Source organism: Glossina fuscipes, unplaced genomic scaffold (assembly GCF_014805625.2).
Source record: "Glossina fuscipes isolate IAEA_lab_2018 unplaced genomic scaffold, Yale_Gfus_2 2, whole genome shotgun sequence".
In the NCBI taxonomy this organism is placed as follows: domain Eukaryota; kingdom Metazoa; phylum Arthropoda; class Insecta; order Diptera; family Glossinidae; genus Glossina; species Glossina fuscipes.
This window is the reverse complement of record NW_023998416.1, coordinates 34,867,630-34,883,055: the sequence shown is the minus strand read 5'-3', so window position 1 is coordinate 34,883,055 and position 15,426 is coordinate 34,867,630. Positions and strand designations below refer to the sequence as shown.

The following is a 15,426-nucleotide window of genomic DNA, read 5'->3' as shown; positions in this document are numbered from 1 at the left end:
ACAATTGAATTGAGTTCCATTTTAGTAGTATATCTTGGAATCTTTTTTGAAAAAACTAGACTAACTTTACCTCCATAGATAAAAAAATAAAATTTATTAACATATTTATAAAAAAAAAAATGAAGAAAATGACTTCGTTTTCTTTGTTGCAATTAAAATGTTACTTATTTTTTTTATTTAGGTAAACCACATCAGATATTTTAGCCGCCTTCGTTCGTACAAAACCATTTAGTTAATTTAACACGAAAATATATAAAAGAAATTGCATTTCAATTTATTCCTTATTTTTTACGTCCATTCGCTTTCACTAAGTAACTACTTTTTTCTTCCATATTCTAAGATATTTGGGATTGTCTTTCATAAACCATAATCCTGAAAAAACTGATCCTTTTTATTTATAAATCTTCGGCGTTATTTGAATAATGAATCTGGTTCCATTTGAATGTTGATGACGCTAAAAATTATACGAATATGATTTCTTAAAACGCATCCATTTGATGTAAGCCTGGTTTGCCGACCATTTTCCACAGGATAGATGCCAGCCTGCACAAGCATTAAACATCAAGCTCGGCTAAGTCAAACGTCAGCTTTAAAATTTGCGAATTGTACGACCGCTCTTTCACGGGAATTAATGTAGAGCAAAATCCATCAAGAACATATATTATAAATTGCGATAGATAAAACCTCGGACCACATTGTAAGCAATCGATATAAATATCAGAGACTCTTTTATATCCTTGTTCGGATCTTTTCTTCATAAGAAATTCATAGAAAATACTTTGCAATGGCCTGCTTTTATTAACAGGCACCTACTGCTTATTTTCATAGTATTCGATTTAATCGACGCACCATAGCTATTGACAGTAGTTCCAATCTATATATTATACGAATAGCGCACAAGATGGAAAGGAGGCGAGGTTCCATTGGGGAAAAGCAGATTGTTCATGACATGCGAATTATATATGATTTATATGCATACATAACGTAAGTATTAATAATGAACGATATCGAATAGTTTGCATAAATTCCCCAAAAAGCTGCCTACGATATAACAAGATATTCTAGTCTTTCGTAATTAATACAATAGGTTTATAAACTATTTTATTAACATGGATAGTGCAACGTCGAAAATAATTTTCTTGATTTGCATCAAGCATTTCTTAAAAGCATTTTATAGCCTCAAAGTCAAAGATCCATTTTCAAAAGATGCGTAGCAAGTGATTTTTTTAAAACCGCAAATATATTGATTTCAATAATTTCGGTGAGGCGAGCTCCGTTACACGTGCATTTACCTTTTTATTTCGTGGTTCAAAATAAGAAAATGATTTTGCTTAAAAATTTATGTTATTTTGTAACTGTAGAGCCGAAAAAAAAAAACAATTTTTTAAACGTTGATTGTGTATATATAGTTGTCGAGTTATAAATATAAAAATTAATCGGATAGTGTGAGTTCAATAATTTTACTTGATTAGCTCTCATTTAAAAAAGTGTACGGCGAAATAAACCCAAAAAAGGAAAGTAAGACGAAGAATAAATGGGATACAAACATACGACGAAAACGATTTGTCAACTCGTTACCGACGCATTTGAAAGCCGCTTGTGCCGTCTGGTCCTCTAGGCAAGCGCACTACGCTGTCTTGTTGTTGCTGTTGTTGTTGCTGCCTTAGAGAAGAAGAGGATGCACTGCCTATCACGGGAGACCAATTTTGCTGTTGCTGTTGTTTTTGATGATGCTGCTGTGTTGGCGATTTGTGAAGGAATTGTTGCTGATACTTTATAAGCGGCTGTTGTTGTTGTTGCTGCTGATATTGTGCTTGAGGTATCTGACTCAATAGCGGTATATTTAATGTGCGATTATTGTTATAAGCGGGAGTTTGCTGTTTATGTGGCATAGTTGGCTGCTGCTGTTGTTGTTGTAACGGATAATAGAAGTTTTGAGGAGTATATTGAAAATTTTGTTGATATTGCATTTGCTGTGGTGTCGGTTGAAGTTGCTGTTGCTGCTGTGGTTGAAAATGATTGCTATATATGTTTGGACCACTCTGACTTCGTGGCGAGTTTTGTTTTGAGGCAGCATTGGTTGCAATATTACTCAGAGATGTTGATGTTGCTTGATATACAGGTGGAGATGATGAATTCGTCATTGTAATGCTAGCAGGCGAAGCACTAAATTAGAAAAAATGTGATGATAAAATCTCTACAATTTACTTGCGGCTTTATAGAAAAACCTACCACTCGTTGCTCTCATCTTCTGGATTTTTGGCAGAACCCAATATCCTCAATCTTGCCTCTGCGTATTCCTGTTCCCTTTGTTTCAACGATTTCAATGGCTGTTTCGGTCGCACCACACTCGAACGCGGCTCCTTCGTTTGTGTTGGACGTCTTAGAATTTTTACCGTTTGGTTAGCTATTGGTGCAGTGTAGTTGGCTGACTGATACTCGTCGGACGATTTATGCAGTACCATCATAACCGGTTGGAACGTCGTCGTTATATCATCCAGTGTCGCAAGAGATGGCTGATTTGCTAAAACAGATGATGAAGAGCCAGATTTTATGGAATATGAAATGGATGCAGTAGCATCATGCGTTGACGAAGGCTGCAACAACTTCATTGCGGTTATATCTGCCGTCACGGACGACAAGTTTTCTGGCTTGTAACAATCCTTCTCGGTGGGGTTATTGAAGGAGTCCAACGAGTTGTTTGCGCGAATTTTAACTGACGTAGTAGTCTCGTGCCCGGTATGGTTTGTTTCTGAAGAACAGGAAGCTTTCAGTTTCTCTAAAGCTGAAGTTAGCTGAAACGATTTCACACATAACGCATATTAGTAAATTGCTTATGCAAACGACAAAAAACGATTCTTCAGAAAATTGTGGACTGAATATACTTTTAAATTAGCATAAAAATTTAAATTTCGAAAATTGCCTCAAGAGTTGTAAACTCATTGTAATCAAAAGCAAAAGTTTCCTTTCAACAAAATTGAATTAAAAGTAATTTCTAAGTAGACGCGGACTAGGAGCGTAGACTAAGTGCCAAAATATCATTAAGTAAAATAAAAAATAATCAAATTGTCATAAAGTATGTCATGTTATATTTTCGAGCAATTTTCGAAAACGCACTAAAAGATCATGTAGTTTTTTTATAGTATATCAGCTCTTAAGACGTCAACCAAATTCGTATTATGAGAAATTCATTTAAAATCTTACCCCAACTTCGTCTATTTCTTCCCAATTGTCTAGAACATCTTCACCATTGGACATGGCCTTAAATCGATATAAAGCTGGATGACCAATTCTTTTTTCGGCTAATATTAGCGCAAATTCCAGTATTTTTTTCCCAGTTCCGTATTATGATTAGCTTTTTTTCTCTGGTAAACAACGCCCTCGCCTAAAAAGCTCTGATTAAACACCACTCTATGTGGCTGAACTCGTAGGCCAACCAGAGAATTAACTTTTAGGAATAGCCTTCCATATGTTGCGCCTAGTGTTGTAACTTCGGCTATATGAGCACTTTCACCTATATTCTTGAGTCACGTTTATAATACCTCCTTCTCGCTGCCTTCTTTGGCCTCTAAAAATTTGTTCATTTGTGTCTCTACTACTATATAACACCACCACACGACGTCGTTGCCAGCAACTGCTTTTTCTTAATCTTTACAATTCTCTGTTGTAGTTGTTACTTTCCTCTTCTCCGTCGTTTCGCCTTAGCTTGATTTTCCTTCATACAATATATGCGCCAGTGTTGCAACAATTCTTTTCTTAAACTTCTCATGTGAATTTATAAAGCGCACGCACGAAAGCAACTATTAAAAAGCACTTTTTCTAATAAATATTGAGCAAACTAAAAATTTATCAAAATTTTCATTTAATAATTTTCAAGTTAAAAGTGGAGCTGACACACTGAGCCATGGTTTTCGTTTTCAGATGAGATTCTTCAACTGATAGGCACAATAGGCAGTCGCGCTGCCATGTTATTTCACAGGAAAATGTAAACAAAAACATACGGTTTTAGAACGGAAAACTAAGAAAACCACGTAAATTCCACGTAAACAACAAATTCATGCTAAATAACATGAGGATGTTATTGATTGGTGATAAAGAAAACTGTTTAGATCTATGTAGGTATATGTTTCTGTGTATCATTACTATTAAACGTCGTTTAATAATGAATACATTTCAACCAAATGGTCGAAATTTCTTGTTTTTCATTTCTTAGAAAATAATGCATAGTATGAACCAAATTTTAAATTACATATGATCCGAAAGCCTTAGGTGCTAGTGCTTTAAGACCTTAGTCTTAGAATTTATTCTCTGGGTAAATTTATAATGATAATATTAATAAATTACATAATATAAAAAAATGAACATTACTTTATAATGAACCTAAATTAAACAGATAACATTAAAATTTAAAAGAAACGTTCATCATTTCATTAGCGGTTTGTAGAATATATTTTGATCATAATTCATGTAAGTTAGCGGTTTTTATTGTAATTTTGCGTGAATTTGTTGTTTGCATGGAATTGACGAGGATTTCTTAATTTTCCGTTGTTTACAACGTTTTTGTTTATATTTTCCTGTGAACCAATATGGTAGCACAGCTGCCCACTGTATTTATCACTTGCGACTTTACCAAAACTTGAGATTTTTTTGCATTCATGGGAAAAAGATTGCCACAACATAGGGTTTCTTTAAAAGTGGTATTCACCTTAGACGTTTGATTGTTGGCAAATAGTCCGCTCAGAATATTATTTAGCAGAAGCCCTATGAAGTCAACAGATGTTTTCTATTTTTTTCTCTTTACATCAACTAATGAAACGGCTGAAAGACAAAAATCTCTTATTACCCGATGGGTAATTTGACATATCTCCTGTGAGAATATTGTGTTCATTGTGTTTAGCTCAATTAATCATTTTTGTAATTATTTAATCTGTCATAAAATTTAATAAATTAACCGTAATGGATTTTAGTTCGTTTGCCAAAGGTACGAACTTGGATTGTGCAGTAAGTGGCAATTGTCTTAAGCCGCTAACACAAGAATTTTTTTATGGGAAACATGTGGAATACATCGAAAACCATGGCAAAGATCAGAACGACTATGAGTTTTGCATGACTGAATTTCTCCGCATGTCCGGAATATATTGGGGAATAACAGCTTTAGATATTATGAATCAGTTGGAACGTCTTGATCGCTCCTCAATTATAGAATTTATTAGGCGTTGTCAATGTTCTAGTACTGGCGGTTTTGCTCCTTGCGAAGGCCACGATCCTCACATTTTGTACACATTATCTGCAGTTCAGATACTATGTATTTATGACGCTTTGCACGAGGTGAACTGTGATGCTATTGTACGCTATGTGTCGTCGCTGCAACAGCGAGATGGAAGTTTTTTTGGAGATCGTTGGGGTGAAGTAGATACACGTTTCTCATTTTGTGCGGTAGCTACGCTTACATTGCTGAAAAGAGATTTAACGACTACCGTAGATATTGAAAAAGCTGTAAGTTTTGTAATGACATGTTGCAATCACACGGATGGAGGATTTGGTTCGAAACCTGGTGCAGAATCGCATGCGGGTAAAGAAGGATGTCACTCTGTTTGCTTAAACAGTTCTTAAAACAGTTTCGTTTTTTCCTTTAGGCTTAATTTACTGTTGTGTTGGTTTCCTCTCGTTGACTCAACGTCTGCATTTGCTCGATGTAGACAAATTGGGTTGGTGGCTTTGCGAACGTCAATTACCTTCGGGTGGCTTGAACGGTAGGCCTGAGAAACTGCCCGATGTATGCTATTCTTGGTGGGTCCTGGCTTCTCTAACAATTATGGGCCGCTTGCATTGGATAAGTGCCGAAAAATTGAGAGAATTTATACTTTCTTGTCAAGACAACGAAACGGGAGGTTTTGCTGATCGCACTGGCAATCTACCAGATATCTTTCACACGTTGTTTGGCATAGGAGCATTGTCGTTACTGGGTTTTGAAGGCTTAAAAGCTATTAACCCTACCCTTTGTATGCCGCAATACGTCATAGAACGTCTAAATATAAAACCGCAAATTTTGAAGGGTTTTTAATCTTGTCACGATTCCTACTACTTTTTTCTCTCAAAGTTGTGTCACCTATCCTACCTACCTATTAAAGCACCTTCCCGTTAAATGAATTTTAGCGCTCTTCGATGCATGCGTATAGAAATACTTACGTGGTTTAAGAAAAAATTAAAGCTTTATTTTTGCATTTATAAAATTTTAATTGAAGAAAAACACATAAATGAATAATAATAAATAAGAAACAACAAATCGACATACGCTTTTTAACGAAACATTTTGTGTACAGTAATTGTAAGAGAAAGAATTTCAGAATATTGATCCCCACCCCATCCCTGTAATACGGAAGTATACTCATTTTGTTTTTTTCCACGATGTATATAACACCTAAAACGAAGCTTCAGACATCCTATAAAGTCAAAAAGTAAATTTGATTAACGCGAAATTCCGAGTTGATTTAGCCGCGTCCGTCCGCCCGTGCGGTGTGTGTCTTTAACGCTTTTCTGGTTGCAAAAATGAAGATATCGACTTTAAATGTGTTAGAAACATTGTAAGTTTCTGCATGCTGGTGTTGAAAATGGGCCAAATTAGTCAGAGCAGATGTCCGCAGTGCCGCATAAGCTGAACGCAACTTCGTCGATCTTAAGAAAAACTTGTGGGTTTTTGCTCGCTACTCGGAAATTATTAAAGTTAGAAGGCTGAAACTATTCACATTTACACTACAAAATACTCTAACCTTTACGTCTAAAAATGGAAACGGCAGGCCATGTCCACATAAAGTTACAATTGTTCAAATTTTTCACTTTTGGAGAATTTATGTTTATTCATCATAAGGCAAGCAATACAGAATGTTTAAAACTATCTTGTACCAAGAAAAGAAAATTTTGAAAAAAAGAAAAAAGTTTTTTTTTGCCAATTTACCTTCCGTGAATAAAAGCAGACAAGGTTGGTGGCTTTGCGAAGGCCAAGGCAGATCGAGCCAAAAATCTGGATAAATATCCTACGGAGGCTTGTCATATTAACGTAGGCCAACTGGTATGTGTAACTTTGTTCCATAAAGAAGCCAAAAAAACTCGGCTTTAAATTTGTTGGAACGTATATTGTAACTCTTTATTCTTTATAGTAAGGAAATATAAGACAAGAGCAAATTGGGTAACCAACTTGGGTGTCTTAATATGTTTCTATTGATTCATTGGAAGTAGCATTTAAAGAAAATTACCGTTTTGAAAAGTGGCACTTATCTTTATTGGACATGATGCATATGCATATGTATAGGCAAGCTAACCGAATCGAAATCTTTTATTAAAATTTATAGAAACTTTAAAGAAACGCCTAGTGTTTGTTTTCCGATGATTCTGAAGAACTTCTTTTCTCAAGAAAGCTGAAAACTGTCAACATGCTAACGTCCAGCGTGCCGCTGTTACAGAAATGAATCAAAGACCAATACAAAGCCTGCCAGGTATTCGTGTCTTCGATGCAAGATTAGATTTGGAAAATAAGCGAACAATGTGCGTGTTCTCTAATTAGACATTTTTTATAATTTTATTTTCAGTAACAGCACCGTTCCATAAACTTTATCTTCAATTTTTTTTCAATAAATTTTTTCAAATCAAGCATTTCGGTAATTAATTATTAATAATGCGTATGTCGCAAATCTCATTTTTAGATCAGCAAAAGTTCGATATGACATGGTGAGTCCACTTCCGTGAAAACTCATGTGTACTCATTTGATGCCCTTGGATAAAATACAGTCATTAGATTCATTTCCCAATTTTTTTAAATCATATTTTATTACATATATATTCATGTGATAAGATGATTCACTAAGTAAAATTTTCTATTAATTTAAATAAAATTACAAAAAATTAAAACTATTATTATATTGTGACAAGAGTTGATTAAACTTTAAAAAAAGAGGACAGCTTCTCTGAAGAATTTTGCATATGTGTGAAAACTCTAAGGCACTATTACACTATTATATATATACTTGTTTGCTATTTATAAAGAATTTGTAATTTTATACGTCCAATTATTAAGTAATTAAATATACGTTGATAAAACTATATACATATATAGAGCCGTATGTACACATAAGCCAGTGAATGATTTACTTTGCTTAGCTAGGGTAGTAATAAAACCTTACGAATTGTATTTGTCGTCACTAGTCAAAATATTATAAGCGCAGCCCAATGCCCAACTGATCTCGTGCCCATCTATTTGTTTATACAGTTTAATCTTTTTTTTGTCGGCTAATCCGAAGCCCTCTCTTAACAGCACTGATATATAAGTTAGATCGAAGCACATGAACGGCTGTTCGTCATTTGGAGTTTGGCAAACCTCCAAAGCTTTCTTTCGAAACGATTCTACGGTAATTTCTCCGCCCTGAAATGGATCTATGAGACCTGATTCTATCGCCCTTTCAAAATAGTAACTGAAGGCTGCTATGGTATGCTGTTTCAATGAAAACGGTTTGGGTTTCACTTTAGGCATAACTTTGCTCTTTATCAACTCTAAGCATACATCGAAATCCACTACAGGATTTTCTTGCGATGGTTTACCGGAATCCTTGCCACTTATCTTATATTCAATGTTATTGTAAAGCCAAGTCCGATTACTTATTATGGGATTAACACAAGCGGATTCAATATTTGTCTCTTCCGGATTGTAACCCTTTGTAAAGACTTCGTGACGGGCTGCCATTAGGCCCAAGCCTAAATAAGAATGAGTAAACACGTTAATTTCTTTATTCAAACTAATTTTCACTTCGTGCATATATTTTTCATAAAGTGGCACTTGTTCAGGGTCAGTCGGTGCAAAAGTTACTTGCGTGCTTCCACCGCCCAAGTCTAATGCCGCAGCCTGATTAGATTTCGATAGTCGGCCCAGAAGAAAATTCACCGTAAACCATGAAAAAATACCCTCATCAGTACCGTCCATTATCTCGACAGCATCAATATCTACACTAAATACTGACTTGGTAAACAGGTCACGTACGACATTTAAAAGATTTTCTGCTTTACTGTGCGGTAATAAACGCAAGCCGGCAGTAGCTTTTAATAGCAACGGAGTAGATGACCATTTCTCCTTGGGTATGAACGCTTTTGAATAATTAAATAAATATATATATATATATATTAAGTATTTCTCCGCCTCCTGGATGGAGTTTTAAACCAAAGGAAATGAAACTTACCTTTTGCTTCATCCAGTAGTAATTTAATAGACAAAGCAGCTTTCTCAGGATTATCGGCAAAAGCAGAAAGTCCCGGTTTACGTTCTTTAAACAGTTCTTCAGCTAAAATCAATTTATTGTCTAAATAAAATGAAGACATAAACAAAGGAATCTTTTTTAGATAGCTTTTTTCTTTAAAATTCACAAGAAATTGTTTGGACTTTTTTAAAGAAGCATGGTAAAATAAAGGCGCGACTACAAAAAAATAAGTGCGTCTGCCTGTTTTACGCGAAATCTTAATATTAGTGTTTGTATGTCTTGAATTTACCTATAAAGCTACGATTAAATTTATAAGCGAGCACGCGGCTTCCCGTTGAGCCTGCATCCACAATCACAGCGTATTGCTGTTTATCGTAACCAAGTTTGGAGGCTAAATGCATTAAAAATGGGTTTGTTGTATCAATGTACAATCCTGGAATTAAAAAAATTTTTTATAAATAAAAAAAAACAAAAAAACTAGATTTGTACTTACCTAAACCCAATAAAAACAATATAACGGATACAACTAAACAAAGGAACGAAAACTTAAGACCAGCGGATAGATTGGCGGAAACGGATGTACCCGGGCGCAAATGAGCGGCGTTAAGTGAAGTTTTCTCATCACGGCTCAGCTATAGTTTGAAATGAAGTAAAAGTATAGAGCACATAATATATACATAATACATAATATATTATACAATATTATGCAACTAATCTCAGCCTACCAATTTATATTCCAGTTTCAGAATTTTCATATTCTTTGCATATTTTCAATTACGAAAGTTATTTTGCTTTAGTTCGCCTTCTCTTAACGCTAAATAAAGTGTCACTGAATTGATTTGACTTGACTGCTACTCACTGTTATGTCTTCCCAAAAAGAGAAATATTATCGACTGAAGGCTCTCTGTACATTACACACTTCGAATTTGGTCAAATTAAAGGAGAAGTAAATGAGTGAACATCGAATTTTTACCACTTTCATTGACCAAATAAAAAGTCAAAGCATTATTATAAAAAAGAGTATTTTCCACATTTCCCTTGCACGTATAGGGGAAAAAGTTAAATTTTTGTGTAGCTTTTAGGAGAATTTTGCTTGAAGAAATTGTTACAAGTCTCTTAAAATGTTAATTTATTCCAGTGTTGAAAAACGAAAGAAATGATTATATATAATTTAGAGCAAAGCGCACTACTGGCAGTCTTTACAAATTCAACAAATTAGATTGTTAGATTTAGCTTAGAATATAAAATGAGTATCTGTTCATTAAATATATCAACAAATACCTTATGTATATTTGTTCCAATACAATTTAAAAGCATATTGCATTTAATAAATTAAAACCGCTCTTTACTTGTTTAGTTTTTCATTAATTGTGGGCGAACCAATGATCTGATTCAGGTGATTTTCGAACTTATGAATATTTTTTATTAAAAAAAAATTTAAATTTCTGAACGAAAAGTTTGACAATTTAGAGAAAAGATTGAAATGTGTTTGTGGTTTAGTTAACTTTCGAACTTAGTTTGACAAGTGTAATAAGAAAAATTTGTTGTTGTGCACGTACAGGGAAGAACAAGCGGAAAATGAAATAACTCATCCCAATGATTCAGTCATTATTACTGTAACTTTTAATTTATAGACGTAAGATCGAAACCAGTTATATTTGAAAAAAACCATATTGTCATAAAATGTGAAAAGAGCCGTATGCGAAAAAAGCTGCTTTTGGTAAACGATGACATTTTTCGCCAAAGAAACATCAATCTCACAATGACGAAGAGAAAAGTAATGCCAGTTACTGCTGCCGTCACAATTTTTAAGAATTAGTCATTAAGTCTAGGTAAATAAGTACTTGTTTTGATTCTGGATTTGAGAGCGGTTTATGGTTTCTGATATTGAGCAAACTCGATTGTAACTTGGATATATGACTCAATAGCAATTTTACGATCGAAAAATTCATAACTTATCAGCAACTCTAACCTCTCTACTCAATACACCAAGTTCATAATTCACAGCCATCAAGTTCGCTCGATATCAAAAAAATTGAATGAATGAATAGTGTTGAAAATAGTTCAGATTGAGCCCTTTTTTTGGTCACTTCCCATATATGATTTTGAAAAGTCGTGATATGCTGACAGTGTGTAAGGACCTTTTCTTTTTTAACATACGAATTTCAAAAATCAGCTAAATCGCCATAAATTTATAAATGCATTTTGATAAAAACTATAAACTAATATTATTAAATAAGGGTCTCTACAAAGTATGTTATGTTTTTTTTTTTTTAATGTATGCATCTTCTGCCTTATTGCGCTATTCACCGTAGAAGATACATGCAAAGCTATGAAAGTTTGAAAGTCCGGGAACTAATTTTTATTAAGTTTGAAATTTGGAAGCATCTGAGAGTAAATCAAATAGCAGGTCCGAATATGTTTACAATTGAGAATAATTGGCAGAATCTTTGGTAAAATTGAATAAATGTTAATTTAATTAAAAATCATTTACAATATAAAATAAAACCAACGTTCGATTTGTGCTTTTTCTTAATATGAAATGAAATTTAGACATAAATTACAGGACATTAGCTAACAATTTCATCTATTAAACAGCATGAATGAATTTACAAATAGACAGCCGGATAAATTCTAATGTGATGTTGGGTATATAATTGCAAACTGAAAATTATTCTTCCTTCTTCTATTCTTTCGAATAGTCCGCATATATCCGCAATATATTCCAATGTTTTATTGGAATTATCTCCAAAATATGCTTTTGCCTTTTAATGAAATCATATTATGTTAAAAGTGAAATAATATCTAAAAAATGTTAAAAGTGCAATAATAATTGTATAAAATTATTGAGGAGACGTACAAGGGGAGATCAATGCATATTTTTTATACATTTATATAAACAAGATTATATATTATATTTCAAGCACTTGTATGAATATATGGAAAGAATTATCATTAAATTCATTAAGACAAAATGCTTTGGTGCAGAGACGTCTCAGTTTTTAAAAAAGATTGAACAAAATATTGAATTTGCTGTAGAACTCAATACTTCAATTTTTTGTTATCTCTCAGAACAAATATTTGCCAAGTTCTCGAAAAAATTCTAAAATTCATCACATATGGATATGAAGTTTTTTTTCTTCCCCTTTCTTGCTAGGGATTTAAGAAATAAAATTCAATGATTTTTTTGTAATCTGAGAGAATGAGCGAGCCTGAAAACCACCTGTTTGATTCTAAAATCCACCTGAATTTAGAAGCATCTGAGAGTAATTAAATGAGCGAGTCATGTCTTAGAACATTGGGTTTGTTAATAATGGGTGTTTAGGACATAGAAGCCACAAATCTATTGGCTTAGTCCATCTCCATTCAACATACCAAAAAAAAAAAAAAATAATGGGTTTCGAATTTTCTCTATTCTCTACCCTTTCTAACATGCTATGATAGAGGTAGACAAGAAGAATCTAACGTGAAGTTCGATATTTTAGCCCCTAAATAAGCCGACAGATAGATGGAGAAATTGACAATGCTACCCTTATTCTCCTTAACCAGGCATACGAAAAATTTATAATCTTAATTTAAAGTAACGAGCAGTTATCTCAAGAAAGATTGTAAGTCGCCGATAGCAACATATTGAATCTTTTGGTTTTTAAATTGTTTTTTTAACGATTATATGAACTCTGTTAGAGGAGGTGTCGTAAGCAGATTAACAAATCACTAGGTTGACCTCGGTTCTCGATTGACGATAGTTTTTGTTTTACTTAATCCGAAGTTATTGTTCAGAATAGTTTATAATTCATTTGATTCAGAGAATTTTCGTTGTTTTCAGTTGCAACGCGATTACAATACATTACAAATAGATATATTTTTTTTGTGGTTAATATATAGCAAATATAAGAGAAAATATTAAATTCAGGAAGAGTTTTAAATACCTAATTATCGTCTGTTTTTTAATAAATCGCAAAGCGTAAGTATATGAATATGTCACAGAATCTTGTCATAATGTATTAGTAAAATAAAGTAAACGTGGGAGAGCTACGATATCGAACATACATTAAACACCTCAAGGTAGATAATAAAATTTCCAAGGTTTTCTATTAGTTATCTCAAGGGAGATTACAAGTAGCTGATAGCAGCATATTGAAACTTTTGGTTCTTAAATTGGTGCTTTAACAATTTTATGAACTCTATTCGAAGAGGTGTCGTAAACAGAGCGACAAATCACTGTATTTCCTCGATTCGTAAAATTTCCTTTAAATAGACCCGCTTTCATCTTAAAAGTAAGATGGTCAGTTTGTGTGTATAACGGCAAACGAACACACTGTCAGATACACAAGTGCACGCAAAACAAAAAATCAGCTTTTATACTAATTTTAAATTCAATGAGACGATCACGATTGGCGTTCTCAAGTCTTCAACCATTTTGGACGACCGGATCGTTATACTACCATTTGTTGAATGTGTTTCAGAGGTTACGGAAGTTAAGGGATGAGCTGAATAACATAGATGGGCACTAATAAGTCTTATTCTCAGATGTTTGGAATTATTGAGAATCATTTTCAGTTGGCGGGAAATTTTTATACGCTTATTCTCAGATGTAGGCAATTTTTATACAAATACTTGAACAATTATTAAAAATTGTAAACAAATGTGGACGCTTATTCTCAGATGTTTGGAATTGTGAAGTGGAAGAGGAAATATATAAAGAAGACTCATGGAAAGTAAAAAGAACAAAGCAGGGAAAAGTTCAACTTACTTAAAAATGAAAAAGAACACATAAAATATTTACAATAGAAAGTTATTTAGCGGATTTAATTGTATTGCCTGTTTCATTATGTATTTCCCTTTAAAAGCAATATAAATAGTGTAGTACATAAATCTACAAATAAATATAAATAGTAAAGATTGCAACGTTAGCTTTCTACCTTTTATCTATGTCTGTCCTTATCTGTGTGTAGTATTCACACTATTTTCCCCGCTCTCTTTCTCATTAGCGTAAGTGATCATTAACTTATATCATTTATTTTTGTCATTGAACAGAAGAAAGTTTTAGTTTATCTGTAGTGTATCTCGTTAAATATTTAGAAATTAGACAAATCGCTTGGCCACATTAATAAGAGTTTGATTATTTATTAGTAAATCATGCCAAGTTTATTTTAATTTTATTTCGTTGTTTTTTTTAATCATGTGTCGTTTTACAGTGAACACTTACTCTACGTTTTCGCACGTCATTGGTGGACGTCATATTTCTTATAGTATCCCTTCTGCGAGTTTATTTATGATGTGAATATATCGGTATTATGCGTAAATATTTTTAAACAATTTATATAATAGATATAGTTTGTTTATTCTTTTCAAACAAAACTTTTCTTCACAACTAAACTTTTAGTTTATGCACTACACGTTGTGTTCGCATTTGTAAATAAACATTCTTTTTTACCATCAAATAAAGCTCTAACATGAAATTCTCTAAGAACTATGCATTTTATAGTTAACATTCCATCTTATTAATTGAAATCGACGTTGCCATAAGTGAAAACATCTAAGCAGTATTTTAAATCACTACATCGTACCCCCCATGCCACTCATTTAACAGAGTTGGGCCTTTGTTTTGCCGACGGCTTGGCATTTTAACAGTGTTGGACCTTTGTTTTCTGTTAAGTTGGACATTTCACAGCGCTTGGGCATTTAACAGCCCCGCTGCGGCGTTACCATTTAAATTATTAAGTTGTTTTAAGTTTAAAGCATTAAACATTTAAAAACAAAGAGCGAAATTTTCTTGAAATTATCAGATGAAAATTTGTAACTTATTTTCACATAATAGAGGAGTTATTAAACAGCTGTTGAATTTAAAATAAATAAATTACTAATTTTGCGTCCTTGATACTCTTAAATTTCTTCGATTAGGTAAAAAAAACAAAAAAAGTAAATAAATAAATGATTTTAACAATAATAATAGTAGTAAAAATACAGCGTTTTTGTTGTTCCCTTTATCTCTAATTTATTTATTCTATAGAAATCACCACAATTTCCAAAAGCCGAATAAGGACCACTCGCGTCTTTATATAAATTACAAGCTAAATTGTCGCCATTAATTACGAGCGAACAATCGTGCAATTCGTAGGGGGTCAAATAACATTCGGCATGGCGGGCTGTATAGCCCGTCAATCCTTTCACTCCCGCCTGT

At 33.3% G+C, this 15,426-nt stretch overlaps 3 protein-coding genes across 4 annotated transcripts; 1 reads left to right on the top strand and 2 right to left on the bottom strand.

The window, feature by feature from the left end:
- Window positions 1–170: 170 nt before the first annotated feature.
- On the bottom strand, window positions 171–3,663 carry LOC119633993 (nuclear transcription factor Y subunit beta). Its single transcript, XM_038027886.1, has 3 exons — window positions 3,205–3,663; window positions 2,233–2,795; window positions 171–2,166 (listed from the first exon to the last, which is right to left on the bottom strand). The coding sequence occupies exons 1-3, from the start codon at window positions 3,256–3,258 to the stop codon at window positions 1,575–1,577; spliced, it is 1,209 nt and encodes a 402-aa protein (XP_037883814.1). The 5' UTR covers window positions 3,259–3,663; the 3' UTR covers window positions 171–1,574.
- A 1,163-nt stretch (window positions 3,664–4,826) lies between these two features.
- Window positions 4,827–6,850, top strand: LOC119633434 (geranylgeranyl transferase type-2 subunit beta). Its single transcript, XM_038026988.1, has 2 exons — window positions 4,827–5,572; window positions 5,637–6,850. The coding sequence occupies exons 1-2, from the start codon at window positions 4,957–4,959 to the stop codon at window positions 6,062–6,064; spliced, it is 1,044 nt and encodes a 347-aa protein (XP_037882916.1). The 5' UTR covers window positions 4,827–4,956; the 3' UTR covers window positions 6,065–6,850.
- A 1,044-nt stretch (window positions 6,851–7,894) lies between these two features.
- LOC119634017 (ectonucleoside triphosphate diphosphohydrolase 5) lies at window positions 7,895–14,715 on the bottom strand. 2 transcript variants are annotated; one of them, XM_038027918.1, is made up of 5 exons: window positions 14,452–14,715; window positions 9,736–9,874; window positions 9,532–9,675; window positions 9,225–9,344; window positions 7,895–9,132 (listed from the first exon to the last, which is right to left on the bottom strand). In XM_038027918.1, the coding sequence occupies exons 1-5, from the start codon at window positions 14,482–14,484 to the stop codon at window positions 8,174–8,176; spliced, it is 1,395 nt and encodes a 464-aa protein (XP_037883846.1). In that variant the 5' UTR covers window positions 14,485–14,715; the 3' UTR covers window positions 7,895–8,173. The 2 variants fall into 2 exon arrangements, with proteins under 2 accessions (XP_037883846.1, XP_037883847.1); XM_038027919.1 differs by lacking the exon at window positions 14,452–14,715 and adding an exon at window positions 9,968–10,296.
- Between the last annotated feature and the right edge of the window lie 711 nt (window positions 14,716–15,426).